A 26,354-nucleotide genomic window follows, 5' to 3' on the forward strand; every position below is an offset into this window, starting at 1 on the left:
GTACAGTGATAATGTACACACACCACTTAAGCAAGAACAGTGATAATGTACATACACCACTTAAGCAAGAACAGTGATAATGTACATACACCACTTAAGCAAGTGCTGTGATAATGTACATACACCACTTAAGCAAGTGCAGTGATAATGTACTTAAGCAAGTGCTGTGATAATGTACATACACCACTTAAGCAAGTGCAGTGATAATGTACATACACCACTTAAGCAAGTGCAGTGATAATGTACATACACCACTTAAGCAAGTGCAGTGATAATGTACATACACCACTTAAGCAAGTGCAGTCATAATGTACATACACCACTTAAGCAATAAAGTCTGTAGTACATACATAGACAACATTAGCTATGTATTGCTATTGACCTACATAATGTGGATAAAAGAGGTTTAGATTTCATACCTGGAACAGTATAGAGACATTTTGGATTTCTGAAGCCACGGCAACTTCCATGTAGCAATTTAAGTTCTAAATGAGAGGACCCATATCCCCACTCTTCTTTGCAACTTCTGCCTTCTACTTCAGTAATTAATGAATACCCTAATTAATGAATACCTTGCACAGGTTGATATTCAGGTTGCACAACATGCTTTTGAGACAGCCAAGTACTTAATGGAAAAAGGATGTAAAGAAGTGGAAAAACTGTCAAATTTGACAGAATTTTAAAAGTATAAGAACAAAATGTTGCTGCAAAATGAAGCAAAAATATCGAAAGTAGAGCACTTGCCTTTTGGTGATGCACCTACATGTAAGAAAAGAAAAGTAAATTTATCTTATGCTAACTGGCGAAATGCTGAAAGTTATCAGTGAGATATTTCCCAAGTGCCTGGGCTTCTTTTTTTTTCTGAGAAAAATTATCTCCCTTTGGAACAGGTTCTTTAATTACTTCCCTTCGATACTTTTGAATGCACATACACTACTGAATGCATTTATATATGATTAAGATTAGGAGAGAAAATTTAAGATATGGTGTTCAAGAGTGAAAGATATTTTGATCTTACAAAATTTAATGATCTTTTTGTTTCATGTTTTGACTAAATTTACCCATTTTATTGTTGCCTACCAGTGAAAAAGTATAGTTATTTCTCACTGTGAAAATACCAGATATATTTCACTCTAATATTTTAATAATTCACTAAAAAACATATAATAAAAATGATATTCAGTATGCAGTTATAACCGATCTATATTTTACATAACATAAACTTAATATCCCTTTAATTGTATTATAACAGTGATAAAAATCTACATCTGTGAAATTTATGTGATATCTTACTATTAGAACATCATATCTAGAATGTCTGAAGGCAAAAATGAAATAAAATCTAATTATCTATTTGGTTCATCTTGCTAATAAATAAATTTCATTATTTATGACAAAGCAGTTTTTGAAATGTGGGAATTAAAGACGTTGTTTTGTAAAAGTTGGAAATACAGTCGAGCCTGAATATAAAGACCACACAGTTGGTGTTGAACAAGATTGATTGTTATAATAATGAGCCGTGCCATGGGAAAACCAACATAGTGGGTTTGCGACCAGCATGGATCCAGACCAGCCTGCGCATCCGCGCAGTCTGGTCAGGATCCATGCTGTTCGCTAACGGTTTCTCTAATTGCAGTAGGCTTTAAAAGTGAACAGCATGGATCCTGACCAGACTGCGCAGATGCGCAGGCTGGTCTGGATCCATGCTGGTCGCAAACCCACTATGTTGGTTTTCTCATGGCATGGCTCATATATAGGTGGTCTCTTATCACAAGTCTTACTGTATAGTGCATCATCACTCTTATAGCTAGGTCTTTGAAATGGGATGTGTTATGTGTTCTTGCCTACTTAGCGGGGAAAGTACACGTGTCCGAGCACGCGCAAGGGATAGATATTCCTGTCGTTCTCAAGGGAAAAACTTTTTTCTAAAATAGCATGCACTTAAGTGATGTCACATAGTACTGGCACTATTATGACATCATAAAGTATATAAATAATGTCAGAAAATACCCAAATCTATTTGTCTCCAGGAGCCATAATGAACATGATAGGCAAGAAAAATGATCTAACATGTCTGCCGATGTAAGACCGCTGTTTTCCAAACCCTCGGGACAGCTTGAATAAAAAAAACCTCGCTAACGCTCAGTTTTCTATTCCACACTGTCCCTCAGGTAGGGAAAAACCCGTCTTACAGTGACAGGCTTGTAAGATCCTTATAAACACTTCTGGGTTGCTTGCGGTGTCCAGTAAAGTTGCTTGCTGTCTTGAATACTTTCGATCCTGTGTTCACCAGACCTGCAGGTCATAATGTTTACAGGCAGGTTTTACATGATTGGTCTTTGTTTGATGGTGGTCTTTAGCACATGTTCGCCTGTATTGCTAAAACACAAGGAAATACTTTCTATATCCTAACAAAAAGGCAAACAATCGGGGCCAAAGTGCTATGTCTGCCCCGGCATTCCTGTAACAGTTATGTTCTTGCATTGTACTGTAGTCAACCTTTGACCGCTCTTCGCTTTCAAGAACTCATCATCAGGGCCAGGGAAAATCTCTATATAGTCATAATAATATTGTAAAATTTGTTTGATGGCTTGCACTACTCAGGGAACTCAAATAAATTTTGATGGTCCTGTTGAGTGGTGAAGGAAGTTCGACTGTACTTATTGCCACAATTAGATGTTGGTTTTTTGTTCCCTCAGAAAAGTCATTTTTTTCCGGCAGTAATTATAGATGTTTTATTTCAAGCACTTGCTGTCATTTTCTTCTTTGCTATTAGTAGCATCTTTAACTTCATGTCCCATTTACTCGTTTTTTAACATTGAAAACCTGAGTTATTAGATTGGGGTATGTTGGTCGGGTGGGCGGGCGGGCGGGCAGCGTCAAACTGGTGTTTCCGGTCAATAACTTTTGTTTCGGTAAAGACATTTGAATAAAACTTGGTATGTATGTATCTTACATCAAGACAAAGGCTGGGATTGATTTTGGGGTTTCTGGGGTCAAGGTCAAGGTCACTGTTACTTAAAATAGAAAAAGGGTTTCCGGTCAATAACTTAGGAATGAGCTTTCATGATGAAACTTGGTGTATAGAAAACTTATATAAAGTTGCAGCTTGGGATTGATTTCGGGGTTTCTGGGATCAAGGTCAAGGTCATTGTTACTAACTAGGTTAGTGTTGGTTGGTAAGAGTTGGTTGGGGTGCTTCAAAGGGTTCTGGATCAGGTAGTCTTGTTACTAATTAGGTTAGGTTAGGGTTAGGGTTAAGGTTAGGGTTAGGTTAGGGTTAGGGTTGTGCTTCAAAGGGGTTTCTGGGATCAAGGTCAAGGTCATTGTTACTAATGTTAGGGTTAGGGTTAAGAGTTAGGGTTAGGGTTGTGCTTCAAAGTGGTGCACTGTGATTCAGTATACTTTTTTATTCTTATGAAAAGTGTTGAAAACCTGGTTTCGTGGCATTGCCTCGTTTCTTGTTTGAATTTATTGCTTCATAATTGTCAGTGGACAGTAAAACCTGTTCGGGCATATCTTTGTGTCTTGTTTTGTTACCTCATTTGTTTTCATTACGTTTAATTTTATATAATGAGAATATACTTGCTGGGCTTTTAAACTTTAATCACTCAAATAATGTACCAGATTGCTTTATTGGAAATTTATAGCAGATTTCAATTGCGAAAGTTAAAAAGTGGTTTAGCAAAGAAATGGAATTTGCATTTCTATCAGATTATGTAATACATTTGGACATGTACCAATTTGTACCAATTACAAAAGCAAATTGGACGAGCTGATAGGATAGGTTTGAGTCCAGATAGATCCCAAAATGTTGAAGAAAATGGTAAAAAACCTTTCTATTCTCTGTACAAAAAGAAAAAATAATATGAGCCGTGCCATGAGAAAACCAACATAGTGGCTTTGCAACCAGCATGGATCCAGACCAGCCTGCGCATCCTTGCAGTCTGGTCAGGATCCATGCTGTTCGCTAACAGTTTCTCTAATTGCAATCGGCTTTAAAAGCGGACAGCATGGATCCTGACCAGACTGCGTGGATGCGTTTTTCCATGGCGCGGCTCATATAGATGTGTATAATCCTGACTATATTCCAAGTGATCTGATTGACTGATAATTAAAACACATACAAATAGGCACAATGTGTCATTCTTTCACCATTAAAGCTAGAAAAGAGTCACCATACGGGCTTTGTTGTTGTTGTGACCATCAACCTAAATATAAAAGAAACAACAACAGAAAATCCAGGTAGATAAGTAAACTGTTATAAGAGGTCAGACATTAATTTAGTTAATTGAATTTTGATCTGATGGATTTTACATTAGATAATCACTTTGATAAATATATCCGAGACAGAAAAGTTTTAAGCAACTTGGTTAATAGCACTGATGTGCCAAAGCAGTTAAAAGTACAAAACGCCATTAGCCTGTTTTCTTCGAATTTATTTCTCAAGGTTTAGGAGTATATCATCACAAAATGCAGAAATATTTGGTAAACCAATAACATCTTTACCAACAATCTACCTGACCATTACATGCGGTACTGTCCTGTATGATGGATACTTAAAATAGTCTTAAAAAGTTATCCCCCTTTAAAAATGAATGCCATTTGCAAAGAAATAAAGATTAGCAATTGCTGAAATTTAAGTTCCACCTAAGTATGTGAAACTTTAGCACTAGGACATTATTACAAATGCATCAAAATGAAGATTATGACTTGTATCAGTTCTTTGAAAATGGTGAGTTTTTAAAAGCGTTGAACTGTCAGAGAGTGTTGCTCCTTTATGCAGCCCTTTTCCGGAATTCAATGTATATATCAGTAAACTGTCAATTGTTTTGTGGAGTAATATAAATGAAAATCGAACAGCATATAAAACATATTTTGCATGATTTGGTGTTGACTGAATTTTGTTTGCAAAATGTAAGGCTAAGCATTAAAAAGAAAACAAATTCCTATGTTTACTCAAGTTTATTAACCCTTTGCATGTTGGCGGCAAGCGATTTTGCATTTGTGACCAGGGCAGACCAAGATCATGGTCTGCACTAGTCGCTATTCTGTCAGAAACTTTTCACTGAACACCCCTTTAAATGATAAATGATGCTGCCCAAATTGAATGGTGGACCAGTCCATTTTAGAAATTTAGCGGCGTAAGGGTTAATATGACGAGCAGAAATAAATTTTTCATTATATTTAAAGCATGTACATATCATTAATTTTATAAGTTTTAAGTGTTCATTCATACAAATGAATAAGACATTTTTCTGATATTAATACATTGTTGTTAAGGTTACGAAAACAGAATACTGCATTTGGGAATCATTTTCTAGATGTATTCACACCTTGGAGTAATTCATGAACCTCTTACATAATGCTGGTTCCCGTTTGAAGTGCCACTGAGGTATTTCAATTGCTCGCATTAATTAATAGATGTTGTGAGGAAATGCTAATAATTAGATATTACAGAATCAATATTTTTGGCGATGTTTTTATTTCGCGTTTTAATTGTTGGCTGTCTTATTTTTTGCATTGGTAAGAATTCCAGATTCACAGCTTGTTTATGTATACTGCCAGACTTAATACGGGGGTTTATTAACCAGGTTTTCAACGAAAACCTGAGTTATTAGATTGGGGTAGATGTCGGTCGGGCGGCGGCGGCGGCGGCGGCGGCGTCAAACTGGTGTTTCCGGTCAATAACTTTTGTTTCGGTAAAGATATTTGAATAAAACTTGGCATGTATGTAGCTTATATCAAGACAAAGGCTGGGATTGATTTTGGGGTTTCTGGGGTCAAGGTCAAGGTCACTGTTACTTAAAATAGAAAAAGGGTTTCCGGTCAATAACTTTTGTTTCGGTAAAGATATTTGAATAAAACTTGGTATGTATGTAGCTTATATCAAGACAAAGGCTGGGATTGATTTTGGGGTTTCTGGGGTCAAGGTCAAGGTCACTGTTACTTAAAATAGAAAAAGGGTTTCCGGTCAATAACTTTTGTTTCGGTAAAGATATTTGAATAAAACTTGGTATGTATGTAGCTTATATCAAGACAAAGGCTGGGATTGATTTTGGGGTTTCTGGGGTCAAGGTCAAGGTCACTGTTACTTAAAATAGAAAAAGGGTTTCCGGTCAATAACTTAACTTAGGAATGAGCTATCATGATGAAACTTGGTGTATAGAAAACTTATATAAAGTTGTAGCTTGGGATTGATTTTGGGGTTTCTGGGATCAAGGTCAAGGTCATTGTTACTAAAAATAGGGTTAGAGTTAGGGTTAGCATATTTTCTACATGCATGGAGGGATTTTGATGAAAGTTGGCACAATTGTTCACCATCATGAGACGGAGTGTCATGCGCAAGAACCAGGTCCCTAGGTCTAAGGTCAAGGTCACACTTAGAGGTCAAAGGATACAAGAATGAAAACTTTGTCCGGAGCATATCTTCTTCATGCATAGAGGGATTTTGATGTAACTTGGCACAATTATACACCATCATGAGACGAAGTGTCTTGCGCAGTTCCCTTCTTTAGAATTACTTCCCTTTGTTGTTACTATAAATAGCTTATATTGTAACTTTTTCATTACTAGACGTAGGGAAAAATCGAGACTACTTTTCTGTAGTACAACATGCATGTTACATCCAATTTTGAGGTGTATTTTGACCAATCTCTACCTGGTTAGGATTTCTGTGTGGACTAACAATTTTTTTTTTTAATTTTTTTTTTTTTTTTTTTTTAAATTTTTTTTTTTTAAGATTAACTTCCCTTAGTTGTTACTATAAATAACTTATATTGTAACTTTTTTTATAATTGACCGTAGGGAAAAACCAAGACCACTTTTCTGTGGTGCAACATAGTTGTTACTTTCTAATTTTAGGAGTATTTTAAGGTATCTCTACCTGGTAAGGAGTTTTTTTGTGGACTCAGAAAAACAAAAGAATTACAATGATTACTAAACAACCACAAAATTAAAATTACATCTGCAAATACAGGTGCTAGAGTAAAGAAATTTGCTGTGACGGGCGTATATTGTGACATTCTGGCACTCTTGTTTATTCTTATGAAAAGTGTTGAAAACCTGGTTTCGTGGCATTGCCGCGTTTCTTGTATTCACTCTTGTTTTAAATTAGCGAGTTGCATTGTCCATAATTTTGATATTCACAGTCTGTATTAAGCAATATGCTGCTAATGCAAAGCAATCCTTAGTCTGTGTTCAGACCCTGTGTTTTGTCCACAGGATAATTAACTCCTGTCGCTATTCAGATTTTGTATAATTAGTCCTTTTTCTTCTCAAAACACTAGATAATCAGAACCAAGAAAGATTGGTCAGAATATACAGTACAACCTCTCCAGAGCGGCCCTCTCTTAAGCAAAAACCTCTCTGTAACAACATCATCAAAATTTCCCTAAGCTGAAATATACTACCTCTCCAGAACAGCAACCTTTACATAACAGTGAATTTTTCTATCTCCCAGAGGGTGTTGCTCTACAGAGGTTGCACTGTATAAGAGAAATTATCATAAAAAATTTAAAGAAGATTATCTAGTCGGTAGCCAAAAAAAGCAATTCTAAATGAATTTTGTGAGCCCCAAAGGTGAAGCAGTCTGGAGGGGACAACAAATCAGTTGGTATTTACAAAATTCACCTCATAATGAGAAAAAGTGTACATTTTCCTCAGAATTTGCCCAATGAAAGTGTGTGTATAGTTATGCGGCATTCCAACATTCACCGTTTGTTGACGATTTTGTCGTTTCAGGTATCTGTTACTTTTTACATCAAATAAAGTCATTGGGCAGAAAAAAGAAAAACAAAACTCTAAATTTAAGAAATGAAGTTAGGTTATGCATTCACCGTCTTCATATAAAATATATTGGAGTAGTAAAATGCGCATGAAGGCCAAATTTTGTACTTACATAACCACAATAAAAAATAAAAAAAAATATGAATTTTATCCACTGTACAGTAATAGAATTAATAATAAATGTGTAGAAAATAAGATATGTACAGGATGAAATGAAAATTTGGCAGTACTGCAACTCCATATGCGCCTAGCTGTGAAACTGAGTAAATTTTTCTTTTATCGTAATTTACTACAAACCGCAGGAAATGCACATTTAAGTAGCAACTCTTGATGCTGTTTACATTTTATAGGGAAATAAAGGTTTTATTATTGTTCTTAGTGCTAAAAATATATTAAGCCATTAATTGCAACCATCATAAACATAAGCAAATATTGTGGTGTTGTGGCATGTTACATATTTTGTAACTTTCTGTCAGATATTCACTTGTCAGAAAAATTCTGTTGGTGGTTAAAAAGTATGATTGCAACCTGCATGCTTAGCTCAGTGCCAAGATCTATGGATCATGAGGTTTTGAGTTCAGTCCCCTAAGTAAGGCATATGTTTTTCATGGTGATTTGATAAAACACATTGTGTTTGAAATTGTTTGTCCTCCAGCTCAGATGGATGTGCAGGCTGATCATGACCTTAGTAACATTGGTCGCAAAAGCAGAATTAGTCGGTGTCCAGCATGATAAGGGTTAATATACTAATATAATTATGATCATGAAATGGGACACAGAGGAAGACTATCCATGGCGGGGTGGACAGAAGGCATCCCGAAAAGTCTTCCACTTGCTGATTTGAGCAGTTCTTATTCAAGATTCACCAAACTTGCTTCAGACTATCCCAGTTGCTCTGGAGTTACGGCCCTTGAATAACTCAGAATTGCACAAAAAATTTACTCCATCTGCGGGACTGACAAAAAGGAATTGATTCACACAGTAAAGGCTTAATTTTTGTTATCATCATTTTCAGGTCATGAACTCTTCTAATATTTAGCACATTCTTTCTAAAAGAGAATACTTCTATCACATAAAAATGACAGAATTTACGTATCTGACAATATATAACAGATAAGGATTTGCAAGAAAAGCCCCCAGTATGATCTGCAATCAATGTCAGATTGTTTGATAAGATATCTGCACTTTTATCATGTAAAACAGATGTTCAATCTCAGATCTAAAACAGTTTTAGACATAACAAATAAAATATGTCAGATAATTTATTTATATTCATGGCAATTTTATAAAATTCAAGAAGTGGAGGGGTAGATAATTTGTTTTTATGCATGGGTTTTAACACCACTTTTCAACAGAAAGTTAAAGGGGAGCGGTGGTCTAGTGGACAAGGTGTCAGCCCCTAAATCCTGGGATCATGGCTTCGAGCCCCACTGGGGTCACGACCATAACTTCTCATATGACACCAGTACTGGTTTTTCCAGGAAACGGACTCGAGAGTGGTTCCAATAAGCTTGAAGCTTTCATCACAATCAAGCTAAAACAAATTAGTATAAACTAACAAAGTTATTTTCGTCACAACAGCCAGCTGACATTTGTTTCAGTATTCTGTTCTCCACAAATTAGTGACAACTTTTCCACATGAATAAGATGTGGATGACGAACAAGTCTTACGTACCTACATTGATTGTCTGACCATTGGCCACGATGTTGTTACAGAAATTTGATGTCATCTTGTTTGTTTTTGAAGTCAGCCAGGGAAATTTATGGGAAAAAATTATTCACCAGGTCTTGTTTTGCTTTTTGCTCAGCTTAAAGCCAGGAACATTAACTCTCTGGTCTTACCATGCCTTGGGCCGTGCAGTGTCAAACCAGCATAAACTACACTCTCTCACATTCCCACTTACAGTGCCAGCTTACAATTTAACCTTTAGCCTGCTGGCAGCAAGCGATTCTGCCTTTGCGACCAGTGCAGACAAAGATCAGCTTGCACTTCCATGCAGGCTGATCATGGTCTGCACTGTTCTTTGTTCATTCTGTAAATTTTCAGTAAGCACCCCTTCAAATAATGAATGGTTCTGCCCAAATTGAATGATAGACCAGTCCATTTTAAAATTTGGCAGGGTAAAGGTTTAGTAGGGTATTGTTTTCTATCAAGTTGCCATAGAGGTAAGACTTGAACTTGCAACCTCTTAGTTTGCAGTCTTCTTCCTTCTCAAAGTTTCTATATCTCCTTACTTTGGTGTTCCTTTTCTGGACAGGCAGTAGGCAAAGAAATCGATAACTTATAAAAAAAGAAAAAATGAATGCAAAATTATTAAGTATATATTGCCAAAGCATTTCATCTCTAGCAAAGTTTGCATGACTGACGGATATTTAGAACTTCTTTTCATTTTCTTAGAAGAACACAAAGTCCCTGTGGGATTTATATATAAAAGACAATTCTAGGCTTGATTTCTGGTTTTCTCACCAATAGGTCAAGACCATTTTCAGCTACAGTCAAACATTTTTCGCTGGATCTCGACGGAAATGGCAAAGTTTCTTCGAGTTACCTGTAGTTCGAGCAGTGGAACAATATACATTAAAAAGGGACTTTGATTGAACCTGACAAGAGTTTGGGGGAAGAGCGGTGCTTGAATTATCCAAGTTTGACAGAACAAAGTTTGACTTTAGTTTTATTTTGACATGTCAACCTTATGATGTATTTTGTCACTGATAAGGAGCAACAAATAAAATTAAACAGCTCCCAATCAAAGATTCATGTATCCAAGGCTATAAAGAGGCGTTTTGAGACCTGTCTTAGAACGCAGGCGTTCCATTGGTTAATTTCAAATTTTGTGCTTAGAAACAACCAATTGATGATCAGTTTAAAGGAGGAACAACTTCAGTCCAACAATTGCTGATCTGAGCCATGTGACCTGGGTTATAAAACTGGGTTTCAAGACCTGGCTCTAAGAATCCAACCTTGCCATTGTTCAATTTCAAATTTGTGTTCAAAACAAGCAATCGAGTGATTGTTCCACGTAATGTTTCATCCAGATGATCAAAGTATTTGTCGCATTTGCTAGGGAATAATATTTTTGCTACCAATAAGCGCAAGGTTGGAATGTGTATGTTGGGAGGCAGGGGGGGTTGTGGCGGGAGAGGCTTTACTAGCTGCTATACATCGAAAGGATCTGTGAAAAATCCTGAAAAATAAACTTCCTCCAAATGTTAATGTTTTTGTATTGATTTTCAAAATTCTTTTTAATTTACAGCTGTAGAAAGTTTGACATATTTTCTTTAAAAAGTTAGATAAATCTCTTTCATACCTTTAAATGATCGACTTGTTGTATTATTCTAAGTTACAGATGTGTGAAACAGTAATTTCCTGTTGACTTCCTTCACTTTCAAGCTTCATTTCACCTACTTCACTTCTTTCAAAGAAATTTTTTTCCTTTTTTTTTTGTGGAAAATATATTTTATGATCAGTTTTGAGGAAACCTATTAAACTGATGTTCTCAAATTAACTTGCAGTTTTACCCAAAGGTTTATGATTTGTTCTGGCTTTAGGATAAAGGTTTTGAAGGTTCTGACAAGTGTTTTCACATAAATTATATTTCAATTTTCCTCATGCTGCTGCGAGAGATTAGTTAGGCATAAAACCCTCCAGTTATGTCTCACAAATCAATCTAGGGAAATGTTTTACTGTCAGTTAATCCACTGTGTAACTGTCATATGCTGGCAAGTCCTGACTGCTGCACTTTCACTGCCAGTTGCCACTTGTTGTGTTGTTGAATTCCTGCAGCCGACCTTGACCTCCTGTTCATAGTTTTCTTGATTTTCTAAGCCTTGTTTCCGTGTCTGTGTTGGAATTGGGGATTTCACAGCTTGTTGTCGTATTTTGTTTCACAGACTATTTAAACTTAAAATTTTCTTCCAGATTTCATGGCCTGTGTTGGTATGAGAGATTTCAAGGTGGGTGTTGGTAAGAGATTTCATGGCCTTTGTTGGTATGGGAGATTTCATGGTCTGTGTTGGTATAAGAGAATTCATGGCCTGTGTTGGTATGGGAGCTTTCATTGTCTTCAAGGTGGATGTTGGTAAGAGCTTTCATAGCCAGTTTTGGTATGGAAGCTTTCATGGTCTGTGTTGATATTAGTGATTTCATGGCCTGTTTTGGTATGGGAGCTCTCATGGTCTGTGTTGATATAAGTGATTTCATGGCCTGTTTTGGTATGGGAACTTTCATGGTCTGTGTTGGTATTAGTGATTTCCTAGCCTGTTTTTGGTAAGGGAGTTTTTATGGCCTAGATCAACGTTAAAGAATATAATGATTTGTTGCATATTTTCAGATATCCAAGATCAACATTACAGAGAATGTACTGATTTGTTGTATATTTTCAGATATCCGAGATCAGCATTACAGAGAATGTACTGATTTGTTGTATATTTTCAGATGTCTGAGATCAACATTACAGAGAATGTACTGATTTGTTGTATATTTTGAGATATCAGAGATCAACATTACAGAGAATGTAAAACATTACAGAGAATGTACTGATTTGTTGTATATTTTCAGATATCCGAGATCAACATTACAGAGAATGTACTGATTTGTTGTATATTTTCAGATATCCGAGATCAACATTACAGAGAATGTACTGATTTGTTGTATATTTTCAGATTTCTGAGATCAACATTACAGAGCACATTGAAGGGGATGCGACCAAGTTTGCACTGTGGACAGGGAGAGCTCCAATTTCTGAATATAAGATTGTTCTCAAGGTAACTCCTTAATTTCATAAATAGGCAAAATGTATATAATATTATGAAGGACAAACAAAAGAACCACATGGATGAAAGTAGCACATAAAGATGAATGAAACCAAATCCTGGGCAGTCTGATGGGTAATAAAGGTTTCCCTTCCAAGAACTTTTTCTCCTGAACTCCTTTAAGATCTTTGAATGAAGTGTTCACTTGTTTTTAAGAATTGTACAAAATGATAGCCCTTAGCCACATAGGTGTCAGAAAGTCTGAAATCAAAGATGTATTAAAGATTTGCTCTGGAATTCAACAAAATTTAGTTCGTAGATAACACATTTTAAACCATTTTAAAATGAACTTGATCAATTGGATATGAGCAGTTTAAGACTACTGGCTCTGTTGTCTTGAACACCTTGTGGGTGGGTTTGGGTCTAGTTAGGGATTATCTATTGAAATAATAATGTAAGGGGAGCGGTGGTCTAGTGGTTAAGGTTTTGGCCGCACAGTCAAGGAGTCGTGGGTTTGAACCCCACTAGGGTCACGACCATGACCTCATATGACGCCAGTACTTGATTTTCAAGAGCGGACTCAAGAGTGGTTCCAATAAGCTTGATGCTTTCATCACAGTCAAGCTTAAATAAATTAGTATATGGATGCAGTACTATATGATGTCAAAGGTCATGGTCACATTGATGCAGAACAGTAGAACTTTTTTTGCCAAATAACTAGAGAATGCTTTGGTTTAAGATTACTTTTGATACAGAGGTCACTTATGACTAGTGAATGACCCATAATTAGCTCACCTGAGCCAAAGGCTCATGGTGAGCTTTTGTGACTGCTCAATGTCCAGCGTGCGTAGTGCGTCGTCCGGCGTGTGTCCGTCAACAATTTCTAAAAAAATCTTCTTCTTGAAAACCACTGGGCAGAATTACACTAAATTTCACATGAATGATCCTTGGATGGCCCCCTTTCAAAATTGTTAAAAGAATTAAATTCCAAGCAGAACTCTGGTTGCCATGGCAACCGAAAGGAAAAACTTAAAAAATCTTCTTGTCCAAAACTACAGTTCATAGGGCTTTAATATTTGGTATGTAGCATCATCTAGTGGTCCTCTACCAAGATTGTTCAAATTATCCCCCTGGGGTCAAATATGCCCCGCCCTGGGGGTCACATGGTTTACACAGAATTCTATATGGACAACTATGAAAATCTTCTTGTCCAAAACCACAGGTCCTAGGGCTTTGATATTCGCTGTGTTGCATCATCTAGTGGTCCTCTACCATGATTGTTCAAATTATTCCACTAGGGTCAAATATGGCCCTACCCTGGGGGGTCACATGGTTTACATAGACTTATATAGGGAAAAACTTTGAAAATCTTCTTGTCAAAAACCACAGGGCCTAGGGCTTTGATATTTGGTCTGTGACATCATATAGTAGCCCAGTAGCAAGATTGTTCAGATTATGCCCTTGGGGTGAAATGAGGCCCTGCCCCAGGGGTCCCAAGTAAACATATACTTGTATAGGAAAAAAACTTTAAAAATCTTCTTGTCTTAAACCACAAGACCTAGGCCTTTAATATTTGGTATGTAGTATTGCCTTATGGTCCTCTACCAAGATTGTTCAAATTATTACCCTGGAGGAAAAAATACTGTAACAATTTTCTGATCACATTTCCTAGACTGTTTAATTATGATTACCTGATGACCCAAAGTAATTAGGGGTCACTTGACCTTGACCTACTGACTTACTTAAAACCTTGAGATTTTGATGACAAGTACAGTTTTGCACACTGATCCTAAAACTGACTTTCAGTGACCATGAATGTTACCTACAGACCTACTTTCTTAATTATGTCTCCCACCACACAGTGGTGTGGGAGACATATTGATTTACTCCAGTCTGTGTGTGTGTGTGTCTGTCTGTCACAAAGCTTGTCCGCACTCTAAGTTGAAGATTTCTCATCCGATTTAACTTAACAAACTTTAACCAAACTTAAACAAAATGTGTTGGACCATAAGACCTCAGCCAAGTTTGATAACTAGCCAAATCGGTCCAGGCGTCTTGGAGTTATGGCCCTTGAATAACCAAAAATCGGCCTTTTTACTCTTGTCTGCACTCTAATTCAAACATTTCTCATCCAAACTTGAACAAAATGTGTTTGACCATGAGACCTCGACCAAGTTTGAAAACTAGACAAATCGGTCCAGGCATTCTGGAGTTACGGCCCTTGAATTGTCTAAAAATCAGCCTTTTTACTCTTGTCCGCACTCTAAGTCGAACATTTCTCATCCAATCTTCACTAAACCTGAAGAAAATGTGTTTGACCATGAGACCGCTGCCATTTTCGATAACTAGCCAAATTGGTCAAGGCGTTTTGGAGTCACGGCCCTTGAATTACCGAAAAATCCGCCTTTTTACTCTTGTCCGCTCTCTAAGTCGAATATTTCTCATCCGATCTTCACCAAACTTGAACAAAATGTGTTTGGCCATAAGACCATAGCGAAGTTCGATAACTAGCCAAATCGGCCCAGACACTTTTGATTTATGGCCCTTGAATTACTGATTGGATCCACTCATCCAGACCATCTAATTGGATCCACTCGTCAAACCATCTAGAGAAACTAGACATTTTTCATAGGGGCAGTTGTGGGAGATATGCGCTTTTCTCAAAAGCATCTCTAGTATTTTACCATCAGTTTGATATTTGAAACATGTAGCTCATATTACTCAGGTGAGCGGACCAGGGTCATCATGACCCTCTTGTTATTTATTTGAGGTCAGTACGTCAAACGTCCAGTGCACAGTGACCAAATAATTTAGTTTCTTGTGCAGTTACTGAATGCATCAAGTGGGGCATTTCATGTTCTACAAGCTCTTGAAGATTTTGAGATCAGTAGGTCAAAGGTCAAGGTCACTGTGACCCAGAACAGTTAAACAGTTTCTGGACGATAACTTGAGCATGCTTGGGCCTAGGATCACAAAACTTAATAGGGTTGTTGATCATGACCAGCAGATGACCCCTACAGATTTTGAGGTCAATAGGTCAGATATCAAGGTCACATTGACCCAGAACAGTAGAATTTTTTTGCCAAATAACTAGAGCTTTCTATTCCTTGTGCAGTTACTGAATGCATCAAGGGGGGCATTTCATGTTCTATGAGCTCTTGTTTGAAAGTGTGTTCTGAAGAAAAACATAGAAGTTAGTAAATAATACCTATTATTGTCAAGTCAGCTGAATTTTACTTGATTGATGAATATAACAGTTGTATTGTTATCTTTAGGTATAGACTTCAAATATAATACCAGTGAGTGTCTAGCCAACAGCAGGCTTAAATTCAACTTGATTGACAATTATAACAGTTGCATTCATATTTTTAGGCACAGACTTTGGATATAAAACAAGTGTGGGTGAAGAAATTACGAGAGTTGATACAAGAACGTATGATGTATATTCATGAAGCTTTCAAAGGCAAACAACCAATTGTATTCAAGGCTGCACCAAAGATCAGTGTCCCGAGCCGAGTGAGCAGGTAATGTTCTCAGATTTTATAAATATTAAAAAAAAAAAAGAGCAAAAAAATGATACCCTTAGGTTTTAACCCTTATGATGCTAAACTTGATTTATTCAGCCTTTGCGACCAGTGTAGATCATGATCAGCCTGCACATCTGTGCAGTCTGATCATGATCTGCACTGTTCGCCATTCATTCAGTATCTTTGGTAAACACCCCTCTAACAGTTAATGGTACTGTAAGCACCCCTTTTAACAGTTACTGGTACTGTCCATATTGAAAGATGGACAAGTTCATATTAGAAATTTAGCATGGTAAGGGTTAAGGTGACAGAAGTATTCTTGAATGTTCTTGTTGTTGTTATATTTTTCTTAAAAAAGTCAAGGTCTAACAGTCAGTTGTATTCAAGGTTGCATCAAAGGTCAGTTTTGAGTATGTGTGTTACTTGCTGTAAGACAGAATTTCAAGGTAGTGATAAAAGTAAGGTTTCCATGATTAGGCCTAAAAAAAAAAATTCTTTGTTTCCGGTAACATGCTCAAAAAAATTAGGGTAGGTAGGTCGGAAAATGTTTTTTTTTTGAAATTTTTTTTATTAAGGGAGACATTTCGGAAATTATTTATATGTCAAAAAATGATTACAAATAAGGGGGTTATGCCTTTAGAGCATCAGTAAGTGATTTCTAACATCACTGGCCATGTTTAAAGCATAAAAAGGGCAGTTTTGCATCTTTTTGTTAAAAAGTTGAAAAAAATATTCTCCAAGGCCATAAAAACATTTAGGGTCGAGCCAAAAATTTAGGGTAGGTCGGGATACCGGAAACAAACAATTTTTTTTTACGCCTTATATACATGTGCCTCAATGTTATATTTGTGAAATGAAGGTACATTTCGCCATGTGAAATTTTTTTTTTTTTTTTTTTTTTTTTTTTTTTTTTTTTGGTCATTTTTGTTAGAAAGGGATTCAGACAATAAAATGACATTCCAAAACGACTGCAAAAATCTGGTACATGTGTATGTGTATAATAGCTAACCAGGCATTTGTTCAATTTTAACACAGTTGTTTGATTAAGTCCTTGAATTAGAAGGAAACAGCATCTGTATGGATTTTATAATTGTATTTCTAAACAGAAATAAGCTTCGTAACAGCTGTGTTGTTAAATGTTTATGAAAAAAAAACAAACAAGGAAAACATTAAATCCCACTCACTGTTAATCACGTTTCAGTTTTTCGCATAGCTTTGAGGAAAACTTGTTTTAACACTTACGAGACAGTGAAAAGCTAATTTATCTGAGATACCCGATTATTTTAAAGATTTTCTTACTACCTGTATGCATTAAAAAGTCATTTTGAGCGATTATGTCATTGGCTGTTGTGATAAAGTATGTTGAGCTAGATTGAAGAAGGCATTTGATGAGCATTTTTGCTGAGTCATTCGTTAATTGATTGCAAAATTGTAGAACTGAGGATGATGGAGGTGATGGTCTGGAATCTTTCACGATTTATACCAAAATACAGTTAAATGTTTTTATTCTAAAACGGCCCGATTTATTTTCATATGAAAGACATGCTCCAGTCCTAAATTGTCACTGAAAAAGCATGAAAATCCTGACTATGAACAGTGACGCCTGTCAAGATAGAGCCTATTTTATATAGAATTCTATATAAAATACCTGTGGTTTTGCATGCTAAAGTATGGCGCATGGCCATTAAATGTTACCTATTGTAATCATGGGTTGCATACACACAACAGAATTTGAATAGCCGCGGAGCAGGGTTTTAAACGAAGGAGACTGAAACTGTGTGCTATAATGTAATTATTACATCATAGTGTCCAACGTCATAGTGGCGCGCTGTAAAAGAAAACCACACAGAACAGGCAGATATTTGGTTAATATCTTGAAAGTTAGAGTGGAAATGATACATCTTAAACAGTGATTAAATGATTGTTTGTTGTTCAGGTGCGTATTATTATATCATAATTCCTTCACACCTGAACTCTTCAACAATGACAAATCACTAGTTGAGATTTCTTAAGTAATTGACAACTTTCTCAGAAGCAGAAATGGAGAAAAAATACATAAAAGTGAAACAGGATTAGCTGCAGTTTCAATGGCTCATTCGAACAATTTTATGGTTCTTGACTATTTTCCTAATACTTTTCTACGTTTGGATCAGACATAGTCCTGGATAGTTCAAGCATTTTGCTCATTCATGTGCAGCCTTGTGGAGTCAGTGTCTTACATTGTATGGTAATTTTGTGGGTTCATCATCTTAATACTCCTATATATTGGGTTTCAATTAACAGCTTCTGGTGCAAGGTATTAGAGAGGTATCCAGATGGATTGAACAAAACACAGTAAAAGTGATCATTGACTGGTATTCATCAACATTTAAGTCATAACTTTGCTTATAGCCCACCTGCTTAGCGCAATAAAGAGAGCGCAGATCTACAGATGGCAAGGTTGTGAGTTCGATCCCCAGGCAAGGCTTGTGTTCTCTTTGACGATTTGATAAAAGACATTGTGTCTAAAATCATGTCTCTGATTCATGTAGGGAAGTTAGGAGTTTCTTGCGGAGAACAGGTTTGTACTGGTACAGAATCCAGGAACACTAGTAAGGATAACTGCCTGCCGTTACATAACTGAAATACTCTTAAAAAATGGCGTTAAACCCAAAACAAAACACACAAAAATATAATTTATGCTTATGCAAGTTTGCTTAACTGTATGCAATAATATAAAAATGTGCTTATTTAACGACAGAGCAAAAAGGAAATTTAGCAGATGAATATGGGCAAAAAAAAAATACAAACATTTAAATTAAAAAAGGTTTCAATATATTGTGTTACTATGGTTACAGGGATCTGGAAAGTGACTATGATGAGTTACCGATGGATCGTCGAGGATCGCTGACCAGTATGAATTCGGTTGCGACAACCGCTACCACCGACAGCAGCAGCAGTGGCGGCAAGGTAGGAAAATTATTTCATCTATCTGTCTAGGCAATGAAGGTATTATTAGGAAAGATAGAATATTACTGAATTTTCCAAGATACGAATTGTTTCTGTATTCCATTTCATCCCCATGTGTATTAGTTGATATATAGAGGATATTTGTTTGTTTTGAGTGAATATGGAATATATCTCACCTCGAAGTGAGAAAATTTCAAATATTTTCACGAGCGCGTAGCGCAAGTGAAAATGTGAAAATTTTCTCACTTCGAGGTGAGATATATTCCTTACTCACAAAAACAAACAAATTTTCTTTTTTTTTATGCTCAATTACGTTGAGATTTGCATTTTGCAACTATTTTTAATCTCAGTGCGGGAAACAGACGTGCGTAAACAGACATGACGTCAGACGTGCTGTGACGTTATAAACACACATACAACATAAAGTTCCATTTTATTTTATTTTTTGCTGCATAGCGTTCATAATTCATAATGTAATGAGGGGGTGGAGCTATATGTCTCACAGTATGAAAATATAGATTTCATATTTTCACAGTGTGAGTGATGAAATATGAAAATATTTAACTGATAGAATACAGTATTTCATTAGTTAGCATAAAATAAACTTTTCTTTTCAAAGTCAAAGTTTTCAAGTTTCAAGAAATGTTTTGCATTTATAGAAGTAAAAATGTCTGTATTCTGAATTTTGATAAGAATAATTTAGAATAAGTAGAAAGTTGAATATTTTCCTGCAGGATGGGTTTTCAAAAGTAAAAATCAGTTAACTTAAAATGTGTGATACTTTGAGCGAAAATTTCTGGAAGTCTGAACAATGAAGATTTACTAGTCTTCTTGAAATATTGAAAATTGCAATAGTTTTGTTTCTTTTAAAGGCATATCTGATAGTTTTAGTTGCACATCTTTCTGCTTAGAGTGTTTTTCCTATTATTGTACTTTAGCCAGGAGTAACTGCAAATGGCTTAGAAGTCAAGTGCTTAAAAAAACAATGGTGGGTGGTAAATCTAGAGTAACAAAGTTGTCTCTTATGCACTGCAACCTAACACTTAAATTGTTGATATTTGACAACTTTTCATAAGAAACCTGTCTGTTAGATAGAAACTACCAGATGTGCCTTTAATTGAAAATAGAAAAAGATATGAAAAGAACATATTATGTCATAGACAAAGTTTAAAAATACGATACTTGTACATTCATTTCAGATATTTTAGAGCTTGTGTGAAGAATATGAAGAAATATGTGCTTAAATTTATTTGTTCATTTTGATATGTATTTTCAGTTTCAGGGAAAATGCCAGCCATGTTTACATAAATATATTTTCTTGAAAATTTAGATTCTTAATTATGTCTCATATTGTTTTTGCCTTCACTGTCTGTCCATCCGTTCGGCTTTCACAGGTCAAACTGCTGGCAGATTTTGACGAAACTTCATTGGAGTGATCAGTACCAAGCCTAGTTGTGCATATCGCCTACATGTTCCGCTTCTCTTCACAAAATGGCCACCAGAACTAAAAGTAGAAAAATCTTGTATGGCTTTTACTGGTCAAACTGCTGGCTGGATTTTGACAAAACATTACATGAGTGATCAGTACCAACCTAGAAGTGCACATTCTGCTTTGCTGCACAAAATGGCTGCCAGAGCTAAAAATAGAAAAATCTTGTCCAGCTTTTGCAGGTCAAACTGCTGGCTGGATTTCGACTAAACTTCACTGGATTGATCAGTACAAAGTCTAGATTTGCATATCACTGGCACGTTCTGCTTCGCGGCACAAAATGGCCGACGGGGCTAAAAATAGAATATTCTTGTCTGGCTTTCACAGGTCAAACTGCCAGACAGATTTTGATGAAACTTCACAGAAGTGATCAGTACAAGGCCTAGTTGTGCGTATCGTCTACATGTTCTGCTTCATTGTTCAAAATGGCCACCAGAGCTAAAGGTGTACATAGGAGAGTACATAATATATGCTTTTGTGACTAAAACACCCCCTAGTTAAAGAATGTCTATCATGGCTATTTAACTCAAAATGATTTTTGATCAGCCTAAAGAACTAAAGTCTTAATTAGAACGCCAAGGTGGCTCTAAAATTCCTTTTTGAAAAATGGAGTGTATAAAAACAAACACAAAGTTAGTAAGTTTTTGTGAAAGGCTAGTTCAAAACATTACAAACTTCTGTGAAATGGATCTGAGACAGGTTTATGGAAGCAAGGCTGAGTGATTATTGTTTAAATCATTGTTGAACTTCTGTGAACTATGTTTACTTTATATTTATGTACAGGTATAGACACTGCTAATGAAGTTTGAGTGATAGAGATTTCACCTACTGTCAGTATTATGATATTTTATTGCCTATTTATATATTGATGTATCAAACTATCCAGTCTAGCTTGGAACAAGGCCATGTTTACCGTAAATTTAGAACTTCAGAATGTCCGTGCACTTAGGTACAAATTGAGATATATTTTTGTCAGTCTTTGGTTCTGATGTTTTGGAAACCCGCATTTATTGTAGGTAGATGGAAATTGTAGGTTTAAAAATTAGTGTTTACTAGAAGAAAATACTTTTTTGTAGGAAAACGCAATGCACAGAAATCTATGCGTAAGTGATAGTATAAGCAGCAGTTACAGCTTATTACTGTCACATCATTATTATTGTTTGGGGACTATTTTTTATGGATTTGATGCTTTCATTACTCAAAGAACATAATTGAGCCATGGCATGTGAAAACCACATAGTGGCTTTGCGACCAGCATGGATCCAGACCAGTCTGCGCATCTGCGCAGTCTGGTTACGATCCATGCTGTTTGCTAACAGTTTCTCTAATTTTGCAATAGGCTTTGAAAGCAAACAGCATGGATCCTGACCAGACTGCATGGATGCGCAGGCTGGTCTCCATCCATTCTGGTCGCAAACCCACTATGTTGGTTTTCTTTTTTGGTGGGCTCAATTCTAAATGATCAAATATAAATGACATTCATTTGATCTTCAAAAGCCATTTTGGTAAAAACTATGAAATTTCATATGCACAGTATGAAACAGTTTCATTGTAGTACATAAAATATGTTATACTAGACCCTATAGGTTAGACTGTAGAAGATACATGGTGTAACGTGGCTACAAATATCCAGTTTACAAAGGTAAGATATAAAAATAGGAGTCAAAAATGCAGTTTTAAAAGTTATGTTGTTGAATAGGTATATCTTTAAGCAGTAATATTTAGAAAGAATGATACTGAGTGACAAAGTTCCATTCCTTGTATGAAGAAGACGGATATTCGCATCACTTTTCGCAGTTTTGGTGTGAGGTGCGTCGAAAAAAGTGAGGTGTGTCAAAAAGGTATGGTGCATCAAAAAAGTGAGGTGTGTCAAAAAGGTATGGTGCATCAAAAAAGTGAGGTGTGTCAAAAAGGTATGGTGCATCAAAAAAGTGAGGTGCGTCAAAAATGTATTGTGCGTCAAAAAAAAGAATTTGTATGGTATTATTTTTATACAATAAAAACAGAGGGTTAGCAAGCAGTTCAGGAAAAGGAGCAACATTTCTTCATAGAGTTACCTCAATATTTTGTATATTGAGAAACTATTTATAGGTAATGGCTGATTATTTTTCTGTTTATTACAGTAGATAATGAAGTTTTATTGGCAGAAAATCTCACTCTTTATGAGGAGTTATCAGTTCATATACAATTTAATAGACCTCTTTCTTTTCATCAGTCTGACCTATGTTTAGTGGGAATATGCTGTATGGCTGTTTGATATTTTGAACTCTGTCAGAAACATATTTAGTTTAGTAATTACTGGAAGTACAGGTATTTTTTTTTTTTCATGGGATAAAATCTCTATTTTTGTACCATTTTATTTAAAAGTCTTTTATGCCTTAATGCTTTAGCTTAAAAACAGATGAAACAACCTATGCGTACTTACATGGTTAGAAAGCACTACTTCTGATATTGCACATGAACTGTAATAGTTAATGCTATAAAGGGAGGTAATGAAAAACAATAGATTAAATAAAACATTCAAGTATATTCAGTAATATTCAGATCTTTGACAAATGTTAAAGAATGTAATTATAAGAAATAGGATTTAACAAGAAATTAATGTATTTATGTTTATAAAGGAAAATGTGGCAGCCACATTTTAAACAAAGACATCTATATTATGTGCCGTTAACATGAAACAGGTCTGTTTATGGTAACAATTACATGACAATGACTACAGAATTTTTTGTAGATTTTGTTGGGTTTGAAGAAGTGAAAAGGAGAGAAATACATATGCCAGTACTTCTTAATTGGAAACATTTTTGCATCACTGAATTCACGGGTGGTAAACGCGCAATCCAATTCCCGCCGGGAATACGCTTAAAATGGGTTGCGCAATGTCCGGTGCCGGTGTTGCGCATAAAAAAAGACGAAACTGAGGTATGTGAAGTTATGATTTTGCTTAGTATGAGACAAGAATAAATTTTCTCGATAAAAGCAAAATGCTATTCGACACAGATATGATAATACATCATATGTGTAAAATATCTGGTTTGTAATTTATGATTCGGCTCTATTATCACAAAAACTCTGGCGACACGAAACGTGAAAAAAGTATGAAATCAACAAAAATGGCAGTTTCTGACCTCATATGCCTAATCTGAGGACATCTGATGCTTTTTATGATAACTCAACTGTTATAAATTAACGAATATCAAAATTATTTGTTTCAAATCCTGCTTACGGGGACATAATTGACAAAATAATCATCGGGAATGGGGTTGCGCACCGGGAATGGAGTTGCTCATATACATCATAATGTGTATAATGTATACGCGCAACTCCATTCCCGGGGCGCAACCCCATTCCCGATTATTTTTTGCCAATCTTTCCCCCAAAAGCAACATTTCATTTAAGTGAATGTAACATTCATGACTGTTTTACACGTGTTTGATCATTCGAAGCGTCACATTTCCAGAAAGAAGGCACAAGAGTAAGAAAATTTGCATGTTTCATGATTCCATGATTTTTTTGACAGCTCGAGCCATGAGAGTTTTCGTGATAACAGAGCCGATTCTTAAATTAATAAGTTGGTATTTCACACATATGATCCTTATTCATTTTTGTGTCGAATAGCATTTTGCTTTTTTTCGAAAGCACTCGTAAATGTGCAATTATTTACAAAAACAAAAACCCACCTACCTCGATTTTGTATATATTGATGCGCAACACCAGCACCGGAAGTCACGCAACCCATTTTTAGCGTATTCCCAGTGGGAATTGGATTGCGCGTTTACCACCCATGTGAATTACAGCGCAAATTTTAAGTTCTATATATGAGCTGTGCCATGGGAAAACCAACATAGTGGCTTTACAACCAGCATGGATCCAGACCAGCCTGCGCATCTGCGCAGTCTGGTCAGGATCCATGCTGTTCGCTAACAGTTTCTCTAATTGCTATAGGCTTTGAAAGCGAACAGCATGGATCCTGACCAGACTGTGCGTATGTGCAGGCTGGTCTGGATCCATGCTGGACGCAAAGCCACTATGTTGGTTTTCCCATGGCGCGGCTCATATTAGAAATAGATAAAGCTGCTGTCCAGATGGAATGGTATGTTTATTTACGTAGTTAGAATATGGCTATGTTCAGTGTTGTACATGAAATTATACTTTTAGAGCAATAAAGGGAGGTAATAAAAACAATGGACTTTTAAGTACTGACCTCCAGATTTTGGCTAAAAATGATCTTTCTTGATTTAAAATTGAACTTTGGTCATGAACATTAGAAACTGAAGTTTTGTTTCTAAACTATTTTCTTAAGAAATGTAGCATTAATTTTCTGATAACTTAAATTTTTATCTTTTGACTGACCATTGTAATGATGCATAGCTGATTAAGGGTATTCTCAGCTAACTCCAAAAGGAAAGTTACAGTATCTTCCTACTGTACAAAAAAACAACAATAAAGCCTAAAAAAAATTGTTTGTTTGTACACCAACCTACCCTAAATTTTTGGCCTGACCCTGAATGGTTTAATTATGGCCTTGGAGAATTTTTTTTTCAACTTTTTAACAAAACATAAGAGTGTAGAAATCAATTTACTGATGCTCTAAAGGCATAACCCCCTTATCTGTATTCATTTTTTGACACAAAAATAACTTCCGAAAAGTTCCACTTAACAAAAAAAAAAAATAAATAAATAAATAAATAAAAAAAATTACCAACTTACCTACCTTGATTTTTTAAGCATGTTACTGGAAACAAACAATCTTTTTATTTAGGCCTAAACATCATATTTTTTCGTCAAGAAAATTCAGAAATGAGGTAGGGATTGATAAAGAAAGACTAGCTCTCCCTTGCTATATGCCTATTGTGTCATACTTTTACAGGAGTTGGTGTTCAATTAAACAGAAAGAGATAGTTTGATTAAACTGGAGTGATAAATTATCATGTTACAGGGGGCAGAATGAGACAGATTCATTGTAATCCTGATTGACTGGCAAAAAATGGTCAAGATTTATTCATTCTGGTCTCCCCCTGGAAACTGTTTTTCTGTCTGGAATTAGTTTTTTTCAGCAGTTACGAGGACTGTAAATCACTGCAATTCGCTAGTTTTTTGTCCATTTAACGTTATTGGATCCACAAAATTCTGTTTAGTTTACCCTTTAATGTATGAAGTCCACATATTTTTGTCGTAACAAAGCTTTAAGATGAAACTATAAACTTATAAAGGGTCCACATTTGAGCCGTGCCATTAGAAAACCAACATTGTGGCTTTGTGACCAGCATGGATCCAGACCAGCCTGCGCATCCGCGCAGTCTGGTCAGGATCCATGCTGTTCGCTTTCAAAGCCTATTGATATTAGAGAAACTGTTAGCGAACACCATGGATCCTGACCAGACTGCGCGGATGCGCAGGCTGGTCTGGATCCATGCTGGTCGCAAAGCCACTATGTTGGTTTTCTCATGGCATGGCTCATTTTATGTTATGAACTTAAATTACATTAATTTCTTGTTCAGTTTTACTTTCATTTAATTGTTTTCTTATAATTTTGAAAAGCTTTGGATATTGACCTATGTAGTAGAAATTATTATTGAGTTCATTGTTTCTGATTACCTCCCTTTATATGTATATTATTGAGTTCATCGTTTCTGATTACCTCCCTTTATATGTATATTATTGAGTTCATTGTTTCTGATTACCTCCCTTTATATGTATAAGTTCATGTTTAATAATAAAAGTAGTAATTTTCTGACCATTTAACCCTTACCCTGCTATATTTCTATAATGGATTGGTCCATCTTTCAATTTGGACAGTACCACTTATTACTCAAAGGGGTTTTCACTGAAAATTTACTGACTGAATA

General features: G+C 35.9%; 1 protein-coding gene across 4 annotated transcripts in view; it reads left to right on the top strand.

Moving 5' to 3' along the window:
• LOC123538436 (kalirin-like) overlaps positions 1-26,354 on the top strand; it is a 315,629-nt gene that overhangs the window by 108,359 nt on the left and 180,916 nt on the right. For all 4 annotated transcript variants that reach the window (XM_053530236.1, XM_053530237.1, XM_053530238.1 and 1 more), the window contains 3 exons: positions 12,451-12,552; positions 15,913-16,064; positions 18,905-19,016. In XM_053530236.1, coding sequence (XP_053386211.1) covers positions 12,451-12,552; positions 15,913-16,064; positions 18,905-19,016 — 366 coding nt within the window. The remainder of the gene's footprint in view (positions 1-12,450; positions 12,553-15,912; positions 16,065-18,904; positions 19,017-26,354) is intronic.

This window comes from Mercenaria mercenaria, chromosome 18 (genome assembly GCF_021730395.1).
Source record: "Mercenaria mercenaria strain notata chromosome 18, MADL_Memer_1, whole genome shotgun sequence".
In the NCBI taxonomy this organism is placed as follows: domain Eukaryota; kingdom Metazoa; phylum Mollusca; class Bivalvia; order Venerida; family Veneridae; genus Mercenaria; species Mercenaria mercenaria.